At 39.1% G+C, this 27806-nt stretch overlaps 4 protein-coding genes across 7 annotated transcripts in view; all 4 read right to left on the minus strand.

Annotated features, from left to right (window-relative positions):
• The window catches only part of LOC6574434 (maternal protein pumilio), a 204811-nt gene extending 186223 nt beyond the window's left edge, over positions 1–18588 (minus strand). For 2 of the 4 annotated variants that reach the window (XM_015167448.3, XM_032733595.2), the window contains exons 1-3: positions 18395–18588; positions 15241–16543; positions 13253–14119 (exon numbers count right to left, since the gene is read on the minus strand). In XM_015167448.3, coding sequence (XP_015022934.1) covers positions 13253–14119; positions 15241–15543 — 1170 coding nt within the window. In that variant the 5' untranslated portion in view covers positions 15544–16543; positions 18395–18588. Of the gene's footprint in view, positions 1–6016; positions 6201–13252; positions 14120–15240; positions 16544–18394 lie in introns of those variants that run through there. The other 2 variants (XM_032733596.2, XM_015167449.3) reach the window with 2 other exon arrangements.
• LOC26528321 (serine protease inhibitor 42Dd) lies at positions 7867–9282 on the minus strand. The gene has a single exon (XM_015167451.3). The coding sequence runs from the start codon at positions 9113–9115 to the stop codon at positions 7910–7912; it is 1206 nt and encodes a 401-aa protein (XP_015022937.1). The 5' UTR covers positions 9116–9282; the 3' UTR covers positions 7867–7909.
• Positions 18589–19913: 1325 nt separating the features above from the next.
• LOC6574435 (chromosomal protein D1) lies at positions 19914–22338 on the minus strand. Its single transcript, XM_002000446.4, has 4 exons — positions 22228–22338; positions 21986–22131; positions 21246–21862; positions 19914–21176 (listed from the first exon to the last, which is right to left on the minus strand). The coding sequence occupies exons 3-4, from the start codon at positions 21685–21687 to the stop codon at positions 20371–20373; spliced, it is 1248 nt and encodes a 415-aa protein (XP_002000482.1). The 5' UTR covers positions 21688–21862; positions 21986–22131; positions 22228–22338; the 3' UTR covers positions 19914–20370.
• A 1786-nt stretch (positions 22339–24124) lies between these two features.
• LOC6574436 (major heat shock 70 kDa protein Ba) lies at positions 24125–26440 on the minus strand. Its single transcript, XM_002000447.4, is given in 2 exon segments — positions 24125–24989; positions 24991–26440. Coding segments are annotated over 2 exon segments (1926 nt in total). The 5' UTR covers positions 26176–26440; the 3' UTR covers positions 24125–24248.
• Positions 26441–27806: the final 1366 nt, after the last annotated feature.

Here is a 27806-nt window from a genome sequence, read left to right on the forward strand (position 1 = left end):
AATAATAAGCAACAAAAATGACAACAATGTTATCAAAAGCCTTCACTGCAAGATACCCTGTGTTTAGTAGAATCAAGAGACTGATTCTGTCAAATAAAGCAAATATTGAATGCCAAAGAGTATTGACTGATAAAAGCGACATGAAAACAACAGAGTTTCCAGTTCATATTCAACTACGCCGTATTCGGCTTCTATTGGAAATTTTGAAAAAATTAAAAATAAAAATGATTTGATTATATTCTATATGTTTGCGTTCTTAAATTGATATTCTTTGTATATTTTTAGACTTACTACAAAACAAAAACCAATAAAGAATTCATTTTTCACATGAAAGTACAGGGTATAGTCTGGAAAAATAGCTTTTTTAGCACTTTTACCGCCTTTCATTCAGCCCATCGGCAAGAAAAGAATATAAAAAAATATATATAGATATATATATTTTTGCATATATAAAACAAAAAACAAATTTTGAACTGAATAAGCAGCAGAAAAAGAGAAAAAAAAACAACAACAAATTGAAAGACAAACAAAAATGAGTCAACAAAATGTGAAGAGAACACCCCCCACGTAACTCCCTCTAGCTTCTACCCTTCCCGAGAGGAAAAACGGCTCAAAAGAATTACAATAACAAAAATAAAACAAAATCGTTCATTAACTTGTCCTTGACTGTGAGGAGACAACAACATAATAGAGAGCAAATATGCGAGAGGAGAGTTTGTGAGTATGTGTACGTGTGCGTGCGTGTGTGGGAGCGAGAACGAGCAGCTAACCGGCCCCAAAAACATGCGTGAGAGGCAAAAAGAAAACAAAACGACGACAAAGAACGCGCACAAAGCCAACATCAAGAACAAGCGGCGAACAACAAAAAAGGCGAAAAACAGACACAGCAATAGAACAAGAAAAGAGCGCCAGCCAAAGAGAATAAATGTGAGAGTGTGTGTTTGTGTGTGAGAGAGAGAGAAAGAGAACAAGAGTATAACAAACAAGCCACTGGACAGAGGGGGTGGAATAGGCTTGACAGCCACAACAACAAGAACAACAACAGCAAGAGCATAATATTTAACTAGAAAACCAGTCGATAATAAAAGCAGAACTTTTTTATTTATATTTAGTTAGTTGCTAATTTTAATTTGGAGTTTAGGGTTTTTTTTTTTTTTTTTTTTTTTTTTTTTTTTAGCAGTTTTGTTTTAGTTGCTTGAAAAAGAATTAAAATTTAAGTGCTTAGACTTAACAAAAAATCGGTAAAAGTAAGTTGGAAAACAAGCTAAACGCCATCAAATAAATATTTAATGGTAGATCAAATATGTTGTACACTCTATATATTGAGTTTTCTTAGAAAAAAATATACAAATAAATGCATAAAAATTGATTATAATAAAATAACTTTTTAATTCTTTTATTTATTTACTTAAAAAAATTCTACAAGTTCCGATTTTGAGTTCAGCCTTTAAGAGTTAGAGCCTTGCTTACTGCCATGAAGGTACGAAGGCAAACCAAAATGAGACCTTTTAAGTATAACCTTTGAAAACGAAAAAAAAAAACGGAAAAACCTCAGTCAAGCTTTAATTAGTTAGTCAGTTAGTGAACCTAAAAAAAGAGCTGAGAAGAGTGCATCGCAGAATAAAAGAGGGGTTACAGCAAACACTATAAATAAATGTCTAACGACTATGCCAACAATGCACTTGACATATATTTGCAAAAAATTAAAAACATATATGTGCAAATAAAACAATATGGAAACCAAACAAAAAAGAAAACATAAACAAAACTCACCAAAAAACAATAAATTGTGGCCATATTTTGTGCACGCAAAGCTGTTGACTTTGAATTGTTTTTGGGAGTGTACAATAGAATGCTTGTTGACTAAGAGACACCCTGTAAAATGGTGTGTGTGTTGAATGACTGGTATACGAGATCGCAAATGTATTGGTGGCATTTGAAGTTCATTGATTTTTAATATTTTAAGCTTTCTTCAGATAAAAAGTTAATTCTAAATTCCATCATACCCTGTACACCATACATATAATATTCATCGATACTCTTTTGGCAAAACATGTTAATTTAGATATGCATTAATTGCATTTCTTATAATATCCAATTTTTACAGGGTATGCCACACTTTAATTACTACTTTAATTCAGCAATAACAGAGCAACAATTTGGTGCAATAAAATATCTCATAAAGCTTCTGGCACAAAACTATTAAGAGCCCGGCCAAGAGTGGTTTCAGGCACATGCGGAGCGCCTGAAGAGGCCTCTTCATAGTGTTTTTATTATGAAGAACTTTTTAGCTACCTCACACCGTGTCTCCTCTCCTTTCCCCAAGAGCAGGTGCAAAGACCTTTTGCGTGTTATACCTCACACACAACAATAACAAATATAAAGCAATAAATGCAAAGCAAATGAAAATTCTCAGTCGGCAAAAAATAAGTAAAAATACAAAATGGAAGTGACAAATGCCTGACAGTCGTTCTGTTAGTTTATTGACAAATACAGAACAGAACGAAACGGAGCCGGAGTTTGGGCGCAGAGTAAAGAATGTGGGCGTGCCATGGTATAGCATAATCAGGAACACGAAACAAACAAAGTTATGAATGTCAACTGATAAAGCAGACGAAGTACGGCAACGTGCTGCGGGATTAAAGAAGAACGGGAATGCATAACAAATAGAGCGAGCGGCATTCAGACAATATATAAGGTTTAATATTTGGCATGGATTTGCTTAAACTAGTATTTATTCAATTCATTCATATTCTATACAATCCAATTTCGACTCAATATATTCTCAATCAAAGCTAACCACTATACTCAATCTGTTCTTCTCTCTATCCATTTATGTATAATATATTCTTGACCTATTTTATCATGTGCATAAATAATATAACCATGACCTACCTATAGGGTAGGTCAGGTTTTTTCGTTTAAACATTATTATTTAAATTAAAATATCTGTCTATTATATGATCCCTTATCATCAAATCCACAGTCCGTTTTAATGAATAACCACTGTAGTTGTTGTTGGGAGGGGTTCTCAATCGATATTCATTCCATGTGTGTGTATATAGTGTTTGTTTGTCTTTTTGGCCAGAAAGGCAACAAAAAGTAAGCGCTGATAAATGCGTTTATTGCGCTTTTCAATCGATGTCGCTGTGCATATTTATTTAGGTTGACCCCGGCCCCGGCCCCCGGACCAATGTGATTCGTTATTCAACTTTGCATGCGCGGCTTTTGGTGAAAATATATTTGGCGATGCAGCCGGCAAAATTAGTCTGGAATAAATAGTTATATTTGGCCAATAGCTCGCATTCTACGCGTATTTTAACGTAAAAAAGAAAATGTTTTTTGTTACTTCTCAGCATTTTCTAGAGGCTTACAGAACTCTACAAATTTAGCGTGTTAAAAATGAACTAGTTCCAGAAAACGTCCTTTTGTCACGTATGTGTTCTTTCGAAGTAGTTCGCAGCAACAGCCAATCAAATTGGTATTACTTTTCAATATGAATTTCCCGCAATTCCTATAAAACACTCGACAAAGTTTCAGTGATAAAAGGGCGACAGTCAAAATCGCAAAGCTGCTTCCTTCGACTGCATTGCGAAAAACAAAAGTTCTAATGCTAACTGAGATACGTAACAGAGCTACCCAAATGGAACGAGAAAGACAGGGCGTGAAAGATGTTATCAAGAGCGAGAAGGAGAATGGTATGCGTTTCAGCATAAGACACACCCTCTTACGTCTCCTCCTGCAATGTTTACTTGCAACATTTGCAATTTTGTTGGCGTGTTTATTGGATTTGTGGCTCACGCCACTCCTCACACGCCCGCCCCCAAGTCAACTGTCAGCTCTACCCATCGCCTTTGCAATAAAAACTGTAGTCAGCTGTTGTCCCTCTGCTGTATTTATTCCAACTTGCTTCTGTCATCTCCTTTCGTCCTGTACATCACATCAACTCGTTAAGATATCTCGTCGTATTCTTCTCGCCCACCTACACAAGTTAATTGAATAATTGGACTGACTGCATAATAAGATTACATAAGGGGCAAAGAGTAATGTTGCTAACAAGTTGAGTGTAGTGTAACGTGCATTAGTTAGTAACATGTCCTCAGAAGCGAGCAACAGGGAATGCGAATGTGATAAATTAAATATGTAATTGCAAACGATGTAAAAGGTTATTTAAATTCTACAACTAAAAGGTGAATTGATTTTTGTTGTGAATAGATTTCAAGATAGATTAAAAGTTCATCATTATTTATAACAAATAAATGGCCATTTAAGGCGGTTCAAATTATATTTGGAAAAAAAAAAACTTTTTATAGTTATTCAAATTGAGCAATTAGTTAATGAACGGCAAGCAAACAATTTGGATTGCCATAAAAATTGAAATGATTGAATTGTTTTTTTTAGCATTTATAGTTGTTGTCATCAGCATCGCTATTGGCCACGCCCATTTTGTGAGGCACTCAGCTAATCGGGCAGCGGGCTAAACGATGACAACAGCGTAATCAACCGTGAAATAGACTAGACAAAAAGCAAGGGAGACCCCGATAGACATGGACATAGACACACACACACATTCACAGAGATACAGATTGCATATAATTGAAACCGGAAAATATACATTTTCATGTAAATTCCTTCCAAAAGAACAAACGAAAAGCGAAACCGGTACGAAAACCAAAAGGGGCAAACAGCATAAAATTGTATAGAATACGCAACCCCTGACTCTTTCCCTTTGGCTTCACTGAATTCTATGATGCCCCCATCGGACTTATATATAATAAACACATATACACACATATATATATTTATTTTTTGAGTTAGGGCTAAACTACGTGAAATGCATACAAAAACAATTGCTGGAGCATAGCAAGAACCACACAATATTTTTATCTATGAAACACAGGCCAGACAGGCGGTAAAAGAACGGACAACCGCGACTGATGCCGTAGCCCGTGGTCGGGCTGCTCTATTTGGGGTCGCATTTGTTTGTGAGTGAGAGCTATTATCTAATTGCGGCGAAAATACTTGGAAAACAAAACAGAAGTAATATTCCCACTATTAACGAAAGTGTTGCAAAGCTTTTTTATTTCGCAAATAAATAAATGTTTTATAAAATAGGGTAAATACGTATATAGCAATAAAGCTCTTAAGCAAATATAAAATCTATGAGTCCGCTGGGCCAAGAAGAACTATTTAACGAGTTGAATAACAAATTTCATATGTATAGACATATAGGCAGATGTTACATTACTTTTCGATTAGATTATAATCAATTTTCTCTATAATATTTTCATTATTTCATCCAAGACAAAGACAGCAACGCGAGCTAATCAAAACTAAAACCATATCAAAATGAAAAATGAACAGTAATTAAAGATTAAAGCAATTTAATGGCGCTTGTTCACAGCTATTAATATGCAAATGCATTGAAATAAGATAAACAAAGCAATGTGCTCGCGGCTGCACACAGATTGAAACGAAAACAAACAGAAGCAATTAGCGAATAGCATGTAATAAGACAGATACATTGTTGAAAAAAAAAAAAAAAAAAGCTCTAACAGCTGCTATAACATGTTAGAATATTATGCGCGTGTAATGCATCACAAAAATAAATGAACTGAAGCCACAATAACAGCGCATGCACTTGCGCTCGTCTTGCTCTTCCAATCAATCAAAGGAGTCAGAAAATAAACACGTCACAAACAGGCAAGAACAGGAGAGTGCGCTACCTTTCTCCCTCTCCCTCTCTCTCTCTCTCTCTCTCTCTCTCTCTCTCTCTCTCTCTCTCTCTCTCTCTCTCTCTCTCTCTCTCTCTCTCTCTCTCTCTCTCTCTCTCTCTCTCTCTCTCTCTCTCTCTCTCTCTCTCTCTCTCTCTCTCTCTCTCTCTCTCTCTCTCTCTCTCTCTCTCTCTCTCTCTCTCTCTCTCTCTCTCTCTCTCTCTCTCTCTCTCTCTCTCTCTCTACAAAGCTTTGGAGCAGCACAGCCTTTAAAGTTGTAGTTATGCATTTAGTTGCTTTACCATTTCCTGTGTGAGTGCAATATCCTCGGCAGAGCGCGCATCCAACATAAAATCGTTCAGTAGTTTCATCATGAGTAGGCAGGCTGGAAGTAACGAAACACGACGAACGATCCAGAGAGCGAGAGTTTCTTATTCCAGTGCGTGAAGGAAGTACAATGCGCAACAGAGAGAGCGAGCGAAAGAACCCGCCACGGTAGTGGATTACACAGCACAGAGACAAGCACTCACACACACACATACACACAAAACAAGTTACACAGGCTTATTTATTTTCTTGTCGTTGGTGCTAAATTTATATGCTTATTATTTATGATTTATACAAGAATTTCGATATTGATTTTGATTTTTGACTTTGAACTGCTTTAATTATAAACGAGCATCAGCTGCGAATTTCACACATAACACTAAAACATATATCCATATACATTTATACACACGTATGTATACCGAACGTTGGAAACATTTACAGCATTTGCGTTGATTTTTATTTTTTTTATTTCACGCATAAAAACCTGAGTTATTGTTTGTTTGCACTCTCTTCTAGCCTCGCTACCGGTGTGTAAGCATATGTATGTATACATAAAAACAAACACACTCGCACAACCCAACAAAAAACGTGCTTAGTGATCGCACACGAGTTCCACACACAAACACGGACGGATGGGGGCCTAGCGAAAATTATACAGCATGCAGACGAGTCAACTGTTGCGGCCAAACTGAAAATTCTACGCTGTGGCCTGCCGCTCAGGCGGCATAAGCAAAACCTGGCAAATTGCGAGCAGCAAAAGAGCGTATGACGCGAAGAGTGTGAGCGCGAGAGAGCAGTGGCGGCGGCATAGCAGCTGTTGCTCGCGACTTGCGAGTCGCAACGATAGTACATTACACACACACACGTACGCGTTCACATTCGCATACATATTCAGCGGAAATTTATGCTATCCAGCCAACAAAGTCGACGTTGCCGCTAATGAGAGCATACCCCCAAAGATTCAAGCCGGCTGAAACGGCCCCCTCTCTACTTAATACACGTGAGCAACACTTTTTGTATTCTGTTTGTCTTTCTATGTATGTGACATTTGTTATGCGTGTGTATACATGTATAGAAATGTGTGTGTGCGTACGTTAAGCCACATTTGGCATAGTTTTACATCATTTCAGTGAAAAGAGAAGAGAGGCTTAACTGACGCTTTCGTTGTGTGGGTAGAGCGAGCGCGCCTCTCACACCACTTGTGCTTATTTGCATGTGAGCTCTGCTCTGATCATGACAGCTCGTCGACTGTCTTAAGCAGCTGTTTGCTATCTACACTAAAAACGAAATAATAGCAGTAGATGTGAGGCCAGCTGTGGGAAAAATAACAGAAAAAGAGTATTTCGTTCGTAGTAACAGATTTATATATAAAACTTGCGTGACCAATAAGGTGCAAAGTGAGTGACTTAGCTGATAATCAACACGCCTGTTAGAGTAACGGCAATTAAAATCACTTGACTCAGTCAGCGGGCGGCAACGCTAATATCAAATTAATTTGTGGAGGTATTTGAGGATGCATTTAAAATGATTATTTAATTAATGCAGATAATTGAGCATAGCTAGAGAGAGACAAAGAGAGCCGAGCTGTTCTCAAATTGTATATATCGTATCACAACAAAGACAAAACAAAAGCTTATCATATTTTATGCCTGCAATGGGTTTCGTTCGATCGATAAACCCGGCGACAAATTAACAAGGTATTAACTATCGCTAATATCTGCTGGAATGTCTTTAGGTAAATGGTTTGTACGCCCTGTAATCTTATTAATGCATTAAATGAATAGTATAGTCTAATACTTCATATCTAAATAAAAATATTTCCTTCGATGTTATTATATTATGTATTATATTATAATTCGGTGTTTCTAAGATCTCTCACAATAGCATGGTTTCAGCGGATTATTAATGCAAGGCGCAGGAAGTGGTGCTTGGAGGCTACCCACCACCAGGGGTCCATGAACCGCATCATAGATGGCATAATAAAATGGATGATCCGCATAAAAGTTGACGGGCGACGGAGGTTTACGGATTTTGCCCTTAACCATCGTTGGCTTCAGTTCCGGTAGCGGTAACACTTCGTCGCCCGCTTCGCTTAATTCAATGGATGCCTTGTGTAAAACACTGGAGACTTTTATTACTCGATTCGTCTCTGAAATTTTACCCAATTCGGCTTTATTCATAAAAATCCTCTTCACGCCAAACTCTGGGAAAACAGGTGTCAAGTCCTGTTCGAATTCAGCCGTGAACTTGGGCAACTTTAAATAGACTCGCTTTCGAGTAAGCAATGAAATAATATTCTCCAGCGATGTTGTTGACAATGCCTCTATTAGAGTCTCTAGCCCGAACGTCTTATTTGGCAGGATGATAATCATTTGCAGAGGAGTATTACTAAAGTTTAGACGCAAAGCTTTTGCATCGAATTGTTTCAAGTCCGCATAGTCATATTCATGGAAATTGTTCATCATCAGTACTCTGATTTTGTTCTTTGGGTCGATATGAAAAAACTCTCGGCGAGTGGCCCGCGCTGAAAATCCGATGCTCCACTCGGCTTTAAAGTGAGCAGCACTTATAAGAACCAGCCCTGTGGTTTCGTTGAGTATATCGGGACTGACCTGATCTTTAATAAGATGATTCATCTTGGTCTCTATCCACTCGTTAATCTTTTCTGCAGCAACTGTGTTCTCAGAGAAATCTACATTTTCAGGTTCCGAGTGGAACTTCTCAGTTAAAATCTCATGAAATTCCGGACGTATTTCGAATTCCTGCATAACATACATCTTGTAGGCCATATTTAGCATGGTGTCATCCTGATAGGGTTCCAATGCGATATGAAAATCCTCGGCTATTTCCGACTCATCGCTCGAAGTAAACCCGATGCCCTTATCTAGCTCCTTGGCCGTCGTAGTGCCTTCATCGGCGCCCAATCGAATCATACCCAGGCAGGAGTGTATTGAGAGTGGTGAGAATATCAGATTTTTACCCGGATTCATGATAAACAATTTACTGACAAGTTTTCCAGAAAAGGTACTTAGAGCACTAAAGAAACTTATTGACCCCTCTGCGTCTGCCATGTTGGCTGAGGAAGTATTTAGCAGGCCATATAACCGCAGTTGAACTAAGCGGCGCTAGATTGAACTAAGAAACACTATACATTTGAATAATTTAAAAATAATTTTTTAATAATTATGTCAAAGCTTTGATGTATGAATCCTACAAAGCAATGGAAAGCTCTAAGGTAGCTGCTTTGAATACAGCACAGCTTAATTTCAAATTCTATCAAACACAGGGTATCTCGTAGTCGATTGAACATCGTTAGCTATTATTCGGTTCTAACGTGCTGTGTTGTTGGAAAATTGCAGGCAAACAGGCAAACATTTTCGCTAATTGGCAACCGCGCGGCAGCCCAAAGAAACGACAACAAACGCGTTGCCAGCGGCGACTGCGACTGCGACTGCAGCTTTTGTTCAATTAGAAGCGAAACCCAAGCGCACGAAGGGAAGCGCAACAGGAAGAGGAGAAGGTGAGGAGCGCAAACACACCAAAGACTTCTTCAGTTCGCGCTGAGGGTGTGTGAAATTGCGAGAGTGCAACAAACAAAATGAAGAGGATGCAAAAGAAACAGAGCAACTAGAACAACAGCTAATTGTTTTACTGAAGTGCAGAAGTGATAAAGTTAACAAGTCTAATGATGATAATTATTAAACGAAACAACCAAGCAACTGGGGATGGATGAGGCCTACATGTGGCAGGTTTTGATATAACAAAAGCAACTGTAATTGGGCATCCAGTTTAATTAGGTAAATTATAAATCCAGAATCCAGAAAAAATTCAATTCTAGCTCTATTCATATGTAATCTAGGTTAACATTATCATTACAATCAGGGTTAACATTTCCATACACACGCATCTCTTAACCGCAGCGCGCACAGACACACTCACGGATTTACAAAGTTTTCGTGGTGAATTGAAAAGCTTCTAAAGACGCCCCAAATCTGCAACCGCCCATTGTCCATTGCACCGAGTCAAGGCGCAGCGGGCTGGCCACAACAGAAGCATCGAGAGAGAGACAATGACAACAATAATAAAAGCTGCGCTCAAAATCAGACACCACACAGACACACATTTAAATCATTACAGCACACGCAAAAAATGAAAAAGAAACAAGTACAAAGCATGGCGTGTAAAAAGAAAACGACAATTACAGCAACAACAGAAGCAGCGAGGCGGCAGACAGCATGCAAGAAAAAGTAATAAGAACACATATAGAAGAGAACCAGAAAAAACAGAACGCCGAGTGCGCCACATGCAACGATACAACAACAACAGAGAACCTATACGAAAGAAAAAAAAAAAACGAAAACCGAAACAGAAACAAAGGGCTGCTCACGAGCACTGGGGAGACGCAGCGCCCATAGATGAGGCTTCTGCCGGCAGCTCCGCGCTGTTAAGCGCAAATCAATGACCTACGACATCAACAACAATGAGAGTAAACGCAGAGGCAACGCCAAACAGAGAAAGAGAGAGAGAATAAGAGCAAAAACCTAGCATAGTGTTGAAAAGATGGCAAATGCTCGCTCTGCTGCTGCCGCTGCTGACTGGGGCCTGTCTCTGTCTCACACAAACACACACTCACCTAAAGGGCGAACGAGCTAAAAAGTGGAGTAACAGCGACAACAACAAAACAAAAGCTCACACACACACACACACGAACACAATTACAAATTTTGTCTGTGTTTTATGTTTCGTTTCGCTCCTGTGGCTGTGGCTGCGGCTGCTGTCCTGGCATAATTGCAATAAATTCGTTTTCTGTTTCGTATTGTGAGCTGCTGCCAGCCAAAGAGATTGCGAAATAAGCGCTAAAGGAAGTTGTTGCGAAATAAAAAAAAAAGGTAACGCTCAGGCAACAATAACAAGCAAAAGGGACGCGAAAGTGAGAAATTTTGAAGGAAAAGGAATGCGACGAGTGAATGCTCTCAAAAAACGCAAATATTAAAAATGAAGGGCAAAGGATAAATAAATAATAAAATAATATTAATAATAAACTAATTGCAGTGATTTTAAGCAAGTAACTCTCGCCATCGCCATCTCTTCTTCTTTATCTTTATCTATCGGTTATCCCTGTAGACTGTTGCCTGATCGTCTGCCAGACTTTAACCGCAAATGTCAAGCAGAAACCACAGCGAGTGAAATTCTTTAATTAAAATTGCTTCGCTCTTAAACATTCGTGACATAACAGCAACCACAATGAGGCGGAGTGCAAAATAAAATAGGAATATGTAAGAGGCAAAGGTAGAACTCGAGGTGGAAAAACTGCATGTAGAGCTATGTAGCTGAGAGCTCATTAAGTTCAAGTCGAGTATTAAATTCTTTTATTTATAAATGCGAGTGGTTTCCGAGTACTGCGAACAAATGCCTTCACAGAACCGACTTGTTGTAGTGTGTGGATGCGCGTTTGTGTGCTCAACGCTTATAAGGCAGAAAATTGCAACCGGAATGCATTTGTTAGCGGAACAGAGAACATAGAACTAAACTAACCGATGGTGAGCAGAGGGAGGGGCGCAGCAATACGAGGCAATCGAGAAACCATAAGCAAAGCAAAGAGACAAAGCGCTAAAACGTGTCTCAAGTCTAAAAAAGAAATAAAATAAACCAACTACCAGCTGGCCAAAAAGAAGAAGACGAAGACTAGGCAGAGCAAAAGAATAAAAAACCATCGCTAATTTAACTTGACAGCTTATTAAAGTATAAAAACAAAAGAGAAATAAAGTTGCTATATATAACTTATATTTATGCTTTAACATCAAATTCAACATTTATAATAGCTTAAAAGTGAATCGTTCTAAGAAATAATGTTTCGCCATTATTGTCTAAATATTTGATATAGAAAAGGACACGATGTTTATAATAATCGATGAGCAACACATTTCCATTTGCATATTCAAAATTATTGTTGTTCCACTTAGACTCGAAAACCCCAATTATGTTAACTTTTATTCATTATGTTAACTGTCCTTGATTATGTAATGAAGTAGGCTGCGCCAAAATCATAAAACTAAACTTGTTATTATCTAAAAGAAAACTTTTTTATGGCAAAGCTATTTCCTGGTAGTAAAAAGTATTCTTCTAACAGCTTTTTATGCCAGAACCAATAAGAAAAGCTAATCAGAGCACTGACACGATTTATCAGCACGTGTGATATAATCTCTCAACTACCCCAAATGCGTAAACTAACATTCCCTTCCCAATCCAGTGTCTAGACCAAAAGACAATCAATTCGGATATGTGAAAATCATTTCATTGGCTACGCACATAGCGAAAAGCGAGAAGGAAAATAAGAAAATATGATTTCACACATCAATTTATACGTATGGTCGGAAAATGGAAAATATAATGAAAATAGAAAAACCAACAATAACAATAAACAGTTTTATGATGTGTGTGTCTATAAGGAAAAACTTGAAAGGGCTCTGAAGAGCAACAACAAATTCGGATTCGGGAAAAACAGCAAAGAATAGCGCAAATAAAACTTTGCAATTTACAGCAAATATATATTTTTTTTTTTTGCGTTTTGGGCTTTTCCCCTTGATTCGGACAGGGTGGTAATTGGGGATATACAACTGGCCATAAAAGCCAAATTATTGATTAACCAAAGACTCATGCGGCAAATTTTACGACACGAGCCATTTGATCACTGGGAAAAAAAAAATGAAACCATCATAAAAGAAATCTTTGTCATTTCTAATAGCCCCAACACCCATGAGAGAAAACTTGAGGAAAAGCAATGGGATATAGAAAAGTAAAACCTACATTTAATTATTACTGTGATAAGACTTTTTATTTCAAACAAATATGATAAGGACAAACAGACGTCAGAAATCCTTTAAGTTTCTCAAAATGTATTCGCACAACAAATAAACACATTTCCAAACTTTTAGCTGGGTGTATACTAAATCCCTATGTGGTTAATATTTAAACACATTTGTAGCCCAAATATCATTCATATATAGCCCTAAAACTTGTCCATTTAATCATCATCAATCAACTTAGTCGATGGATGGATGATATTAACTAAAACAGAAATCGCAAACACAATTCATTGATTAGCCCAAAATGGAACTTATCTAAAGTGCTATACCTAGTTGACTAAATATATGCAGACATATATGTATATTTGTCTGTGTCTATATGTGTATAGATAGTCTACTCACCGCTGCATTCCGATTGACGGCGGCAGCAGCTGCGGCCGAGTTGTTCATATATTGATTCTGTGGCGGCATCAGAGCAGCGCCCATAGCAGCGGCGGCGGCAGCAGCGGCATGCTGTTGCCCGCCCATATAGACAAAGTCCTGTGGTCCGCCCGGCGGTCCCAGCTGCGGTGGAGGTTTCGGCATACCGCCATTCATGCCCGGATGCAGTGCGCCTCCATGATGATCGTACATGTTGCCGGTGGCACCAGATTGGGCATACGGCGTCATCGGACCCATGGCAGCGCCAGCGGCAACGGCTGCGGCCACCTGATTGTTCATCACATGGCTGAGCAGATTCGAGTTGTACTGATGCTGGCCGGGATGTGTCTGGCCGGGATTTTGGCCCTGTTGCTGTTGCTGCTGCCCGGGATGCGGCTGACCCAAGCCGCCGAGTCCATTGCCATTGCCCAGTCCATTGCCGCTGCCCATCATATGATGCGCTTGACCCTGAGTACCCTGCTGTTGCTGTTGCTGCTGCTGTGAATGTTGCTGCTGTTGTTGTTGTTGCTGCTGTTGTTGTTGTTGCTGCTGCTGCTGCTGCTGTGCTGCAACTGCGGCGGCCGCCTGCGACATCATGTGATTATGCTTGGCTACGGCGGCCTGTTGCATGGCAGCCATATTAGCTGCCGCAGCTGCCATCGATGGATGATGTAGACCCCCATTGATGCCGCTGCCATTGCCGCCCATGCCGCCACCGCCTAGGCCACTGCCCATGCCAATGGTACCAATGGCACCGGGTCCGCCATTGCTGCCACCGTTGCCCGGTGGTGCGCCAGGTGCAGCATTCGCTGGATTCATAGGTGGATTGTATTTCCATTTATCGGGATTCTGGTACACACACAAAAGAAAAGGGAAAAACTTTATGAAAAGTCAAGTCTTCTTTGAAAAAAAAATAAAATAAAATAAATGCATACAAAACCAAGAGAAATCTTTGTCAATCTCTCACATTATTTAAGCAAGCTCTGGCAGTTACTCCTACTGCTTCCCACCCACTAAGGCCCCCTGCTGTTCCTGCTGTTAATGCAGTGGACTATGCCAGCCATAAACACACGCAAAAGCGTCAACAAGATACCTCTTAAACAGACAAATAATAAATAGAAAACCTAATACAAAAAAAACTAAACTTTTTCTCTTTACTAATTGTTTTTATCTTTTAGTATAATCAATTGTTTATTATCTAGAATATACTTCTCCATATATTTGACATATTTTATTTGCTAAGGCTGTACAACCCTTTAACATGTTATACTTTAGGGTATCAAAGGCAAAACAGCGTATAGAAAGGAGAAAATTTGCTTTTAAAAAGAATTAAGTGAGGGTAAAAAAACTACGTAAAATAAAAATACTGAACAAATGAAAATTTTAGTATTTTAGGCAAGTCTCTTTATATTTTTACCAAATAACAAATGGAATTTTGCTTTAATAACAAAAACAAATTGGTTTTAAAGCTACAAACAAATCGAAATTAACTAAGATATCCTGTTACTTGCACAATATTCAAAACAAAATTGAATTTATAGAAATTCATTAAATGTCTTTTCAGTACTTTAGTATTTAGTAAACAATTTAAATTTGAAAAAACTGATTTGAAATTTGCTTTTAAATGTAATGTACTTGTATTTTAATATTTATTTATCATTTTTAATTACTATTCATAATATTAATTTTTTTTTCTGTGTACTTTTAACTGATATCGATATGCAACACTGGCACACCTTTTTGCATTTATGTAATTAACAGAATTCAATAACAGCTCAGAAACTAACTCTCTCTCTCTCTCTCTCTCTCTGACTCAAGGCTCGCTCCTGGAGAGAATTCTCTATCCTTGCTTTTAAGTTAAAGTGCTGTTGGCGCTTAGCCAAATCTACCAAATGGTTTTATATTATAAATATATAAATGTATGTAATTTATTTATGTTTTTATATTTATATTTCTGCTAATGTACTCACATCGATGCCATGCTCGTCGCCGCATGCCCAACGCGTCTGCTGTTGTTTTTGGGCAAAGTGGACCGCATATTCAGCAGCCGCGGCGTCGTGCAAGTTGGAGCCAACGGGTCCGACGCCGACGCCAGCGCCGATGCCGCCGCCGGGTGATGGGCGCTGCTGAAAAACAAAGCCAACGGCAGCGGCGGCTGCGGCAGCGCTCGCTGCGTCCACATCCTGCGCATTGGAACCGCATGTATCGCTACCGACGCCGACGCCGACCCCGCCGCGTCCGTTGCGATCATCATTACCGCCCAGAAACTTCATGTGTTGCAACTGTTGTTGTTGTTGCTGCTGCTGTTGTTGTTGTTGCTGCTGCTGTTGTTGTTGTTGTTGCAAATGCTGAAAGTATGGTGAAGGCGGCGGCAGTGGCCCGTAATGTTGCTGCTGCTGTTGGAGATGATGATACGGTGCCTGCTGCTGCTGTTGCTGCTGCGGCTGTGTTTGTAGATGATGCTGCGGCGATGGCGACGCGGTTGGCGCTACCGTCGATATCGAGATTGTGGGTGCGCTTAACAGCTCAATTTTGACGGCTGTTTGCTGCACGCTCAGCTCACGATTTGGCGCGTATTGCAAAAACCACACAAAAACAGCCGAATAAAATCAGAAAACAAAAAAACCAAAAAGAGACGTACAATAAATTTGACGGAACGAGAACAACAGTTTAAAAGTAACTGGACGACGTTACGTTGTGGCTACAATTTAAAAAATTGCGGATACGTCGCGCGTACAGTGGGACGAGAGCGCATGTGGCTTTTACCGTTCTTACACTTCTTCTTTGCTTTTGGTTTATGTTTGTTTTGATTTTGCGATTCTTATCGATTTGTTTTTCGTTCTTTTATTATTATTTTTTCTTTACTTAGTTAGAAACCACACTTTTATCTTTCTTAATATTAAATATTAATTTACAGTCATTTGAAAGATTTTAATTACATTTATCGATTGATATTTGCATACACTCGAAAAAAAAACTTGCACGTTTTTGGTATGGTTTAATTTTTTTTTTTTTTACAAAAATTTACATTATTTAACACAAACTATGAATAATACTTTACACAGTGAAACCAACCAAATATAAAAACTATTTTCAATGCATTATTTATGAGAAGTGGGTTTGAACGATTAAAACTTGCTATAAATATTTTTTACAGATCAATTGAAATTTATTGAGATTTAAAGATTTGATGTTTTTAGTTGTTATTATTTTGAATTATAATTAGGATGATTTTAATTTACACGACGTTTTAATGATGAAAATATACACAAACTGTAAAGAGAAACAATATACAATAAATAATATTAATATTTTATATTAAGTAAATTATATCGATATTCATACATACACTCATTTAATTTACAATTATTATAATTATTACCAGTGTGCCTACTTTGAGCTGGTCATGGTATAGAACAAAGATAACGCAACTGGCAGATAACCAGCTGAAGAATATGTTGAACAAAAGCTTTAACATTATAAATAAGCTAAATAAATGCGCCACTGCTTTATTAAAAACAAAAATAAATACAAAAAATAAATTTAAAAAAAAAAAACAATAACAAAGCAGAAATCGTAAACGAAGAAGAAGAAGCAGAAACAGGAGTAACTAAAGGAAAAAAGCCGAATATCATCAGAAGCAACTGCAAAGAACGCGACGGCAACGACTCTGAATCATGCGCGAAAAATACGCAAAGAAAACGACAGTAGTCCAAAGGAGGGGAGGCGACTAAACGAAAGAAAAAACATATAAATTAACATATACACACACCAACAACAATAACAAGAACAAAACGAAGTGAACGGCGGCCGGCAGCAGCCGCTGCGTTTTGAGGTTAAGTTACAAAATATGTAAGCAATCGTCCATCGTCTGTTTCTCTGTTGTTTATATGCGCGCGAGCCAGCGACAGTTTGCCCACACCCTATCCCCGTCCACTCCCACTGACAACCAAAGAGAGCGCCCAGAGCACGGGCAAAAGACAAGTGCAGCATGCGAAACCACAGTGCCTAGCGGGGGCCTCACTCACTCAGTCACGCACACACAAACACACACACACAAGCAAACGCACGTTGCCGATACAAAAACAAACATAAAGATAAACGCCAAAAAGAGACATGTGAAAAACAAAAGTACGAGAACAAACAGCATAAAAAGGAGCTGCAAAGCGAGCGAGCGATGCGCACAGCAGCCAAAAGGGGGGTGTGGCAAGCGTATTAGTGTATAAATATTATGTATATAACCAACCTTGCAAAATACATAATTTAGTTAATTAAAATAAATATTTAGCCATATTTTCGTACATTAATTTGTTTTTTATTTTAAACATCGGAAACAACACTGCCGCTCTTATTGGGAAAATTCTTGTATACAAATGCAAGGCACACGGCAAGAGAGCGAAAGCACAAGCAAGAGCACAAGAGTGTGAGCGAAAAAAACAAATATTTTAAACGCCGTGCCGTGCAAATGTAAAGAAGAAGCAAATGGCCGCCGCTGTCAAGGAAGAAAAAGAAACAAGGCACAGGCGGATAATGGACGAATGGACAGAAGACGACAAACGCACACACGCACAGAAATAAGAATATACTCTAAATATTTGGAGAGCCAATCGGAAAAATTATTCTCTTTTTGCAGTTACCTTCCAAAAATTAGTGCAAAGCCAAAGTGAACCACACGCATAAAAAGGAACATGAATATCACTCAATTGATTTTTACCTTTTATTTTATGCAGCGACGCACACGAGTAGCATTTACTTAAAAACTTACAAATTTGCGACTATTTATACATGTTATATACATGTATATATCTATATATATATATATATATATATATATATATATTTATGTGCAAATCTTCTGTGTGCGTCTAATTTTGCGTGTGTTGGTGCAGCCGCTGCTCGTCTGGATTTATACATAACGCATACATAGAATACATACACACACTCACACAATTTATACACATGTGTTTGTATATATATAACAAATTTTTGCAGCCGCCGCCAGTCGCAGCAAAAAGGAAACGACGATGACAATGTAAAAAAAAGAGGCAGGGAAGCAAAAATGTCTCGAAACTAAAAATTGAATATGTATAGAATTGAATATTTCAATAATTTTTCGGCACTTACACATACACTTAATGACTTGGTAAACACGCGCGAAATGCCCTCAGATTGCTTATTTTATTAGTTTTGCGTGGTTTTTGTGTTTAATTTAAAATATTTAAATTACAATTATTTACACAGGATGAAGAAGAATACGGCTAAGAATTCTTCGACGTTGTCGTCGTCGCGAGAACGATAATAAAGCGAATGCGAATGCAAAGACACAGCGCCAGCGTCGAAAACACACAAAACCAGCAGGAGATTGCGCTCAGAGAGACCAAATTCATAGAAACAGAAAGAGAGAGAGCACGCTAAGAGAGAGCATGTGCCGGAAAATAGTGTGACCAAATTTGGTTAATGTGGGAAATGGCAAACAGCAAATAGAATAATAAGAAACATTACATTTATTATTACATTACATTTTACAGCGAATTAAAAAAATTATGAGATACATGAGCGAAATAATTATGTTTCTTACTTTTGGATCTCTCTAAGTCGCTTTGTTAAAGCAATTTACAGTCGCGCGTACTTACTTTTTCCGATAAACAGCAACGAGATGAAACAACTACAAAAACCGATGGAACAGCTGCTCGCATGCAAGAGCTCATTCGAACAGAGTTGCCACAAGTTGGCGAATTTGCAATTATTCAATTAAATCTAAATTTATCAATAAAAACTAACACAAAATGTTGTGAAAGAAGAATAAGATAGCTTTCCATGTCAGGAAGTGGCACAGTTGCTCAGCCTGTGCATTATTAAAAATTATAGGCAAACTAAACATCACACACGTGCAATTAAACACTCCTGTTTGCAAAATAATTCGATTTGTTATGCTTTGACCATTTTTATAGTTTCAATAAATCATATTTGTATAAAACAAACATTTATCTAGATCAATTTTAGTGACCGCTACAAATTCATTAGTTGCAAGTCCAAAGCACACTCACACACACACCCACACGAATCGCTGCAGCCGCAGTTTGCCTGTGTATTTGTTTTGTTTTCGTTAGCGGCATTTTTTATATCCAATTTGCGGCGTTTTACTGTTGCCGTTACTTGTGTTACAATGAAGCAAAATAAGCGTTGCACATCATTATCGCCTGCAATTAGCATATTACTTTCAATTTATTTCTTTTAGCAATTTGCATCTCAACTGGACGCAAATTTACGCAAAACATATTATGAAGCCGCACGCACGCACGCACAGGCAGTTAGAACATTCTCAATTTGCACGTGAACAATTGCAATAATGCGTATTCTAGTTATGTAAATATCATTCTAGTATATATTTACGCTTGTCGTACGATTAAATATTATTCACCTTAGCTTATTTGAAAAATGTACATATGCATGTATTACAAGCACGCCGTTCCTACAGACGATTTACAATGACTAAAATTTTGTTGTCGATAGAACATGCATTATCGACATCTACAATGCGATAACTGAGGCAAACATTTGCTGTTAACAGCACTTATTTTACATAAAACATATTCGATATACTCAAGACTATCGTCATGGCGGAAGTTACAAGAACCGGGAATTACAAATTGCAAGTTCATTCGCAATTTTATTCTATTTATTTATTTTTAATAAAATTAATGATCTGCACTTGTTTTCACATGTTGCTACAATGATATTTAATGTATTTCTATTATGTAGTTTTAAGCCAAAATTAATCCAATTATATATAGTAAAAATGGAATATGATGAAACTTTTTTTTTTCAGAATTATATATAAGGAAATGGAGGAGGGGGGGTGAATTTAACATAAAATAAAAACATATTGTATGTTCTCGCTGTTTTTTTTTTTCTCCTTTTTTCTGGATTTGTTGTCGGGACAATTGGGACATGTCGTACGGAGTTACTGCCTAGTGCACTCCAGTCAAGGGGTATGGTTTATGATTGGAATTTGCTTTTGTAGTAGTTACTTCATTAATTTGTCGCGTCCCAATAATCAATGTGCTGTTGCTGTTGTTCTTGCCTAAATACTATTAAAATTAAGCATTATTCCATGATGCTTCGTCGGAGACACACTCAACAGAATCATTCGCATTGTCTCCATCGCCATTCTCAGATGAATTTACTTCTTTGCGTTTGGATTTCGATTCGCTCTGGTTTGATTGCTTCCTCGGCTCATCGGAATCCTCATCTCCGGCATTATCATTTAATCCGCCACCGCCACTGCTATCCTCATTGTCCTCATCAGCATCGCCACTGTCGTCTGCTGCTCCTTGTGGCTTGCGTCCACGCTTCTTGGGCACCTTGCCATTGGATCCCTCCCCAACATCGCCAGCCGAATCTAGATCATCGTCACCATCGGGTTGATTGTTTGGCGATTTCTTGGGTCTTCCACGTGGCTTGGTTCCCGATCCGCTTTTGTTGTTTCCCGCCAATGCGGGTCGTCCTCGCTTCTTTGGCGTGGTTGACACTGCCGCCGTCGACTCCTCTGGCTCCACAGATTCATCATCATCCGATACATTCTGTGCCTGGTGGTCATCATCGTCATCATCGTCGTCTACAGCCTTAACGGGCGATTGGTTTGCCTTTGGGCGTCCACGTGGCCGTCCTGATGGCACATACGGAGCTGGCTTATTAGCCAGCGATGGACGTCCACGCTTCCGGGGCACTGTAGATGCTTCATCGCCATTCGATTCACCGGCTGGTGATGATAGCTTTACAGCCGCATCCGACTTATTCTTCCTGGGGCGTCCTTGACCTCGTCCAGTGCGCACAATATTCAAGTTGATTGAGCTACTTGCAGGACGACCAACGGGACGACGCTCATCGTCATCATCATCGAATTCTGCGTGCAGACGATTGAAATACATTTATATAAATATATGAAGATATATTCAGGCATTTGTATAATTACCATCCTCATCCTCGCTGGGTTGGTGCTTGCGGGGTCGTCCCAGCTTGCGGCGCTTGGCCGATGATGGCGACTTTTGTTGCTTTGCTGGTGGCTTCTCATCAGCCGACGAGTCCATATCATCATCATCGTTGCCACTGTTTTCTTGTGCCTGCACCGGAACCTTGCGCGGACGACCGCGTCCCTTGCTTTTTAATGGCTGTAGCAATTCGCCGTTGGCATCGCCCAACTCATCGTGATCCAGATCCTCGTCGTCACTGTTCGCGGCCGCAGCGGACAGCTTTGGCGGCCTACCACGCCCACCCTTAACCTTCGGCGGACGGCCGCGCTTTTTGGGTATTACTGGAATGTTGCTGTCGGCAGGAATGCCCGCTGCTGGAGCTGCACCGCCCGAAGTTCCCTTTGCCGGGCGTCCGCGCTTTTTGACCACTGCAACCTCCTCCATTTTTAATTATTTAATGATTGGTTTTCTTTTTTTTCTTTTTTTTTTATTATTATTATTTGCGCTTTCGATTTGACTGCAATGGACTCTGTTTATTTTTCAAACAAATTGTGTTTTCTTTATACGTTCTTCTTTGCATTCGCCTTCTTATTTTGTATGCTCACTTTGCAAATATACTCTGAGTCAAAATACAAAAATATATATTGTTAGAAATATAATTGATATGATAGTGTAAATTTGTTCAATGAATTATTAATTAATGATATGATTTTTTATGTTGAGCACTGGGAGATATAATTACATTTTGCAAATGGCAGGCACGTTAATAAATCCCTCCGAAAAATGAAAATCGGCGTCGGCGTCTTTTTTCTGCTCACTATCTCTACGTTCTTCGTTCTTCTGTGCACTCGCCTTCGTATTTTTATATGCTCAAACAGCAAATTTGCGCTGCGAGAAAATCGAAAAGAAATATTAAATACCGAAAAAATATATATTAAAATTAATTAAAAGTTTTCACTATATTTTGACAGGAGAATTAATTACTTTTTGCAAGCGGCAAGTACACTACTAAATCCCTCCGAAAACTGAAAATTGGCTTCGGCGTCTTTTTTCTGCTCACTATCTCTACGTTTTCGTCGCAGCGTCGATGCACGGACTATCGATAGATTGATTGAAATGGTGAAAAAAAAAGGTTTTTTTTTTTAATAAATTTAAATGCGTTGCTCGCACACCGCTAAATTTACTGATGTAAAATATGGAATGTAAAAATTCTCCACAGCTTTTAGTACATAACGTAAGCAAAGCAACGCAGAATAAATTTTATTTTCATGCCGGCCGGTAAAATTAGAGATTCATCGCAGTAGGCATTGCTAACTGGTTTGTCTGGGCTATCGATTGTTAAAACAGAGCGCGCTTTTATTATTTAAATACATTGGAACAAACAAATGTGTATCCGTGGTTACAAGCAATAACCTGGTTAGTGTTACAAGTCAGCTCAACTGTTTTCACTATTTGTATGTTTTATCTTATATGTATATACAAATAAAATATAAATAAAAATAATAAAAATGCGAAATTTTTAAAATCACCTCAGGTATATCTAGCACATACCAACATTTAATATTTAATTAATTCATAAAAAAAACCAAACATATATTTCAACATAATATATTGTAATAAAATAAATTATTGTATTATTATATTATAATGTAACATATACGTATAATATTACTTTTAAGCATAATATATTTCGTAAAACCATATACATAGTTTAAATACGTTAAAAAAAATAAATTCTATCTGAATTTTATTTAATAAATAAATTTATTTTAAATATCCGACATTAAAATAATTGTATGTTTCTTTACATACGTATGGTCATATGTATGTACATACGTGAACGGTACATAAATACATGTATGTATATAGCAAACAAGCTATGCACAAAGAAATATATAGATACATATATATATGCGCTTACATATGTATGTATGTATATTCACACGTTCTGCCATGCTGTGTATGGGATTTACTATAGGAATATAATTGTTGAATAATATTTCTTATAGATCGACATTATCCATGAAACGTTCAGAATATATATGTATGTGTCTTGGGGACATTTATGTAATTGGTATTAACAAATATTTTTCAGAAATGTTTTGTTAACAATATGCATGGAAAATAGGGCAGTATCAAAAAAACAAAAATTACACACATTGGATATTTTTTTCAGGTATTTCTCCAGAAAATTCTAGCGTGCGTGCCTTTGTTTTTTGTAATTATGTACATGGAATGCTCTTGAAAATTCATCAAATTCTGGTGCTAATCAAGTACGGGAAATTTACTAATTACAAAACAAAAAAAATGTTTTTTCTGACATCTGTTAAAAACTTTAGGTGGTGGGTTTTCAATTTAATAACATAAAACCATTGGTCAGTGATAAAACAAAGTGTTGATACGCTACAAAAAGTATGTACATATGTAGATATTTCTGGAAAAATACCCACATATAAATATAAGTATGTACATACATACATATGTACGCAACGCTCATACACAGTAACTTTGAATCCCTTATTTTCCGAAAAAGAATAAGCTTTGTACTGCATATGGGAAGATCGTAGAACTTTGGTGTTTAGACTAAAAATATGTAAACATACGTATGTATGTATGTATGTATGTATGTATGTATGTATGTATGTATGTATGTATGTATGTATGCTATGTATGTACATATGAATTGCACATTTTCTACGTCTGGTTCTGTCATCGCACATAATCAACTTCAAGTTCAATGAACTGACGGTATCACCTAGCATTTTGCATTATTTCTAGCTGAAAGTTGTTTACCCACCCTCCAATTAAAAGACAATTTTTTTTTTTTTTTTTCAAAATAAATAAATTGGTTTATTCTAAAATTTGTTTCTAACCTAGAAATAGTTTAACAATTAACTTAAATTATCCGACGGGTCTAGAACTAAATGTATCGGTGAAGAATCTTAATCAGTCTGCTAAACTAAAAACTAATATCAAGTATAGGAGAGCTATGGCTGGGAATGACTTTAGTCGACCTCCTCCACGGTGGGTCCCTTGTAACCGGCACCACCAAAGCCGCCCGCCTGCTGGCCACAGTTGGCGTTGTTGCTCTGTGGCTGACCTTGTTGGTGCATCTTGGTCATAATTGGGGAACAGTGCTGCGTAAGTTCCTTCAGTTTGTACTCGTACTCGTCCTTGTCGGCTGTGGTGTTGGCGTCCAGCCACTTGACCGTCTCGTCGCACCTCTCGAGTACAGAAGATTTCTCGCTCTCACTGAGCTTGTCGGGAGTGGCCTGCTCCACGGCCTGCTTCACGCCGAACACGTAACTCTCGAGGCTATTGCGAGCCGAGATGCGTTGGCGCTGCTTCTCATCCTCGTCGGCGTAGCGCTCGGCCTCGTTTACCATGCGATCGATCTCTGCCTGCGAGAGGCGGCCCTTGTCGTTCTTGATGGTAATGTTCTTGGCTTTGCCGGTGCTCATCTCTTTGGCTGATACGTTCAGGATACCATTGGCGTCCATGTCGAAGGTGACCTCGATCTGGGGCACGCCGCGCGGTGCTGGCGGAATGCCCGACAAATCGAAGGTGCCCAGAGCATTGTTGTCTCGCGTAAGGGCACGCTCGCCCTCGAACACCTGAATGGAGACACCTGGCTGGTTGTCCGAGTACGTGGAAAAGGTCTTCGTCTGCTTGCACGGGATGCGCGTGTTGCGCTCAATCAGCTTGGTCATCACGCCGCCTGCCGTCTCGATGCCCAGCGAAAGGGGGAGCCACGTCCACTAGCAGCACGTCCTGGATCTTGCCGCTCTGGTCGCCGCTGAGTATAGCTGCTTGGACGGCTGCACCGTAGGCCACCGCCTCGTCGGGGTTGATGGAAAGGTTCAGGCTCTTGCCGCAGAAGAACTGTTGCAGCAAGTTCTGCACCTTTGGAATGCGCGTCGAGCCGCCGACGAGCACAATGTCGTGGATCTGCTGTTTGTCCATTTTGGCATCGTTCAGCGCCTTCTCCACTGGCGCCAGTGTGTTGCGGAACAGATCGGCGCACAGCTCCTCGAATCTCGCTCGGCTCACCTTTGTGTAGAAGTCGTGGCCCTCAAACAACGCATCCACCTCAATTGTCGCCTCTGTGCTAGACGAGAGCGTGCGCTTGGCTCGCTCCGCCGCAGTGCGCAGGCGACGCAGAGCACGAGGATTAGAGCGCAAATCCTTCTTGTACTTTCGCTTGAACTCCTCCGCCAGATGGGTGACCAGTCTGTTGTCAAAGTCCTCGCCGCCCAAATGTGTGTCACCGGCCGTAGCTCGCACTTCGAACAGCGAACCCTCGTCGATGGTTAAAATGGATACATCAAAGGTGCCGCCACCCAGATCGAAGATGAGCACATTGCGCTCTCCCTTCAGATTCTTGTCGAGGCCATAGGCCAGTGCCGCCGCCGTCGGCTCGTTGATTATCCTCAGCACGTTGAGGCCGGCTATGTGGCCTGCGTCTTTGGTGGCTTGGCGCTGCGAGTCGTTGAAGTAGGCGGGTACTGTGATGACTGCGTCTGTGACGGTCTGGCCCAGATACGCCTCGGCTGTCTCCTTCATCTTCGATAGCACCATTGAGCTGATCTCCTCAGGTGCAAAGCGCTTCTGCTCTCCCTTAAATTCGACGCCAATCTTGGGCTTGCCACCTTCGCTGACTACCTTAAAGGGCCAGTGCTTGATGTCCTCTGCTATTTTTGGATCGTCGTACTTGCGACCGATCAGACGCTTCGCATCGAATACTGTGTTCTTGGGGTTCATCGCCACCTGGTTCTTGGCCGCGTCACCAATCAGACGCTCCGAATCTGTGAAAGCCACATAGCTGGGCGTCGTTCTATTGCCTTGGTCATTTGCAATGATCTCCACCTTGCCATGCTGGTAGACACCCACGCAGGAATACGTGGTGCCCAAATCAATTCCAATAGCTGGCATTCTGTTTGTTTTGTGCTCTGTGTTCTCCTTCTTTTCTCTTCTGTCCAACTTCTAGTTGTGGAAATGGATTTCCTCTTTCTCTTTCTTTTACTTTTATAACTAACTTTTCTTCTAACTTTCTTTAACTTTTCGGATTAATTCGACTTTACTTGGTTTCAAATTATTTAGTTATTGTATTTTAGCTTGTTCAGCTAGTCGCTTGTTTGTATTTCGCTTTTGTCTTTCGACGTTTTCAGTTCACTTGCTTGAATTGAATTGAGCCAAAGAGCGAACTTCTGCCGTATTTATACTCTGGCGCTCTCTGTTCGAAATTTCTCGACGCGCTCTCTCGAATCGACTCGAATGTCATTTCCCCTCGTTGTGTTTGCGAGTGAGTGCGAATGCGAGCGCGATAGCGCTAACGCATTAACAGAGAGGGGTGGTTGGAATTTTCTCGAAGGCCTTAGGGGCAGAGAGTAACGGCTGTTTGTGTATAGCTTGACCTACCCCAACAATTGGCTATCATTTCAATTTCTAGAAAATTCATTGGTGCTTCTAAGTATTCTCATACTTGAATAAGCGAATGCTGACTTAACAGACTTGTTTTCGACATCACGTTTCAAAATCGAAGCATATACAGTGGAACTCGTGTTTGGCAGTCAAACACAGACATATGTATGTTTGTATGTATGTTCATGTGTATATATGTATGTACATATACTCTTACATACATACATATGTACATACATATGTATGTGCACACATATATATGTATGTATGGATATACATACATATGTATGTATGTATACATACATATGTATGTATGTATACATGAAATATGCTTTAATATTAATATTTGAAGTTTTTTATTGGCGGATACCATGCCCCTCTCGCCCTAAATTTTTCCAATACTAGCAATAATTGCTTAGGCGAATATACACCATTGAACGTTATTATGACGTTCTGAAAGTTTGATGAAGATATTCGCACTACAAGGGAGTTTATTCTACAAATAACTTCTATTGCTCACACCGCATCTCAAGCGCAGTCGCTGCTAACTGCGCAGTTAGCAGAACGTCTGTTTATGCTTGCGGGTGGATGCATGCGTGTGGGTGCATGTGTGCATAAAGGAAATGCAGAATGGTTAATATATCAACTCTTTGTATTGGTAGAGCTGGAAGTGGAGGAACTGGAGTGGAATCATTCAATCAATATGTATATTATCCCCACTATGTAGTGATGTAAATGATGTATGGCACACCATATACATACATATGTATGTATGCATAATAATAAAACACATTATTAAACGTGGATGTGCGGCAGTGATGCCAAGTTGTCTAATTTTAGCATTAAATATACTAAATTGTGTACCGATATTTGGTTAAGAACAGTGATAAATTGAATTGCCATTTGTAATTGTGTTTAATGCGAAAGGAGTGCTAAAATGCCCAAGGAGACTTATAGGCAAAAATTTCGGGATTGCTGGCTACAGTAGGCAGATTTCAAGTCGTGGATAGCCCGAGACGAAGACGACAATAATAAGGCGTACTGCAGAATCTGAAAATGTAGTATAAATTGTAAATTTATAACAAAAAATCGTGTGTCCTGTTTTCTGTCATTTTTATACCCTGAAGCCATTGAAAATGGGA

The sequence above is a fragment of the Drosophila mojavensis genome, unplaced genomic scaffold (assembly GCF_018153725.1).
Source record: "Drosophila mojavensis isolate 15081-1352.22 unplaced genomic scaffold, ASM1815372v1 contig_277, whole genome shotgun sequence".
NCBI lineage: Eukaryota > Metazoa > Arthropoda > Insecta > Diptera > Drosophilidae > Drosophila > Drosophila mojavensis.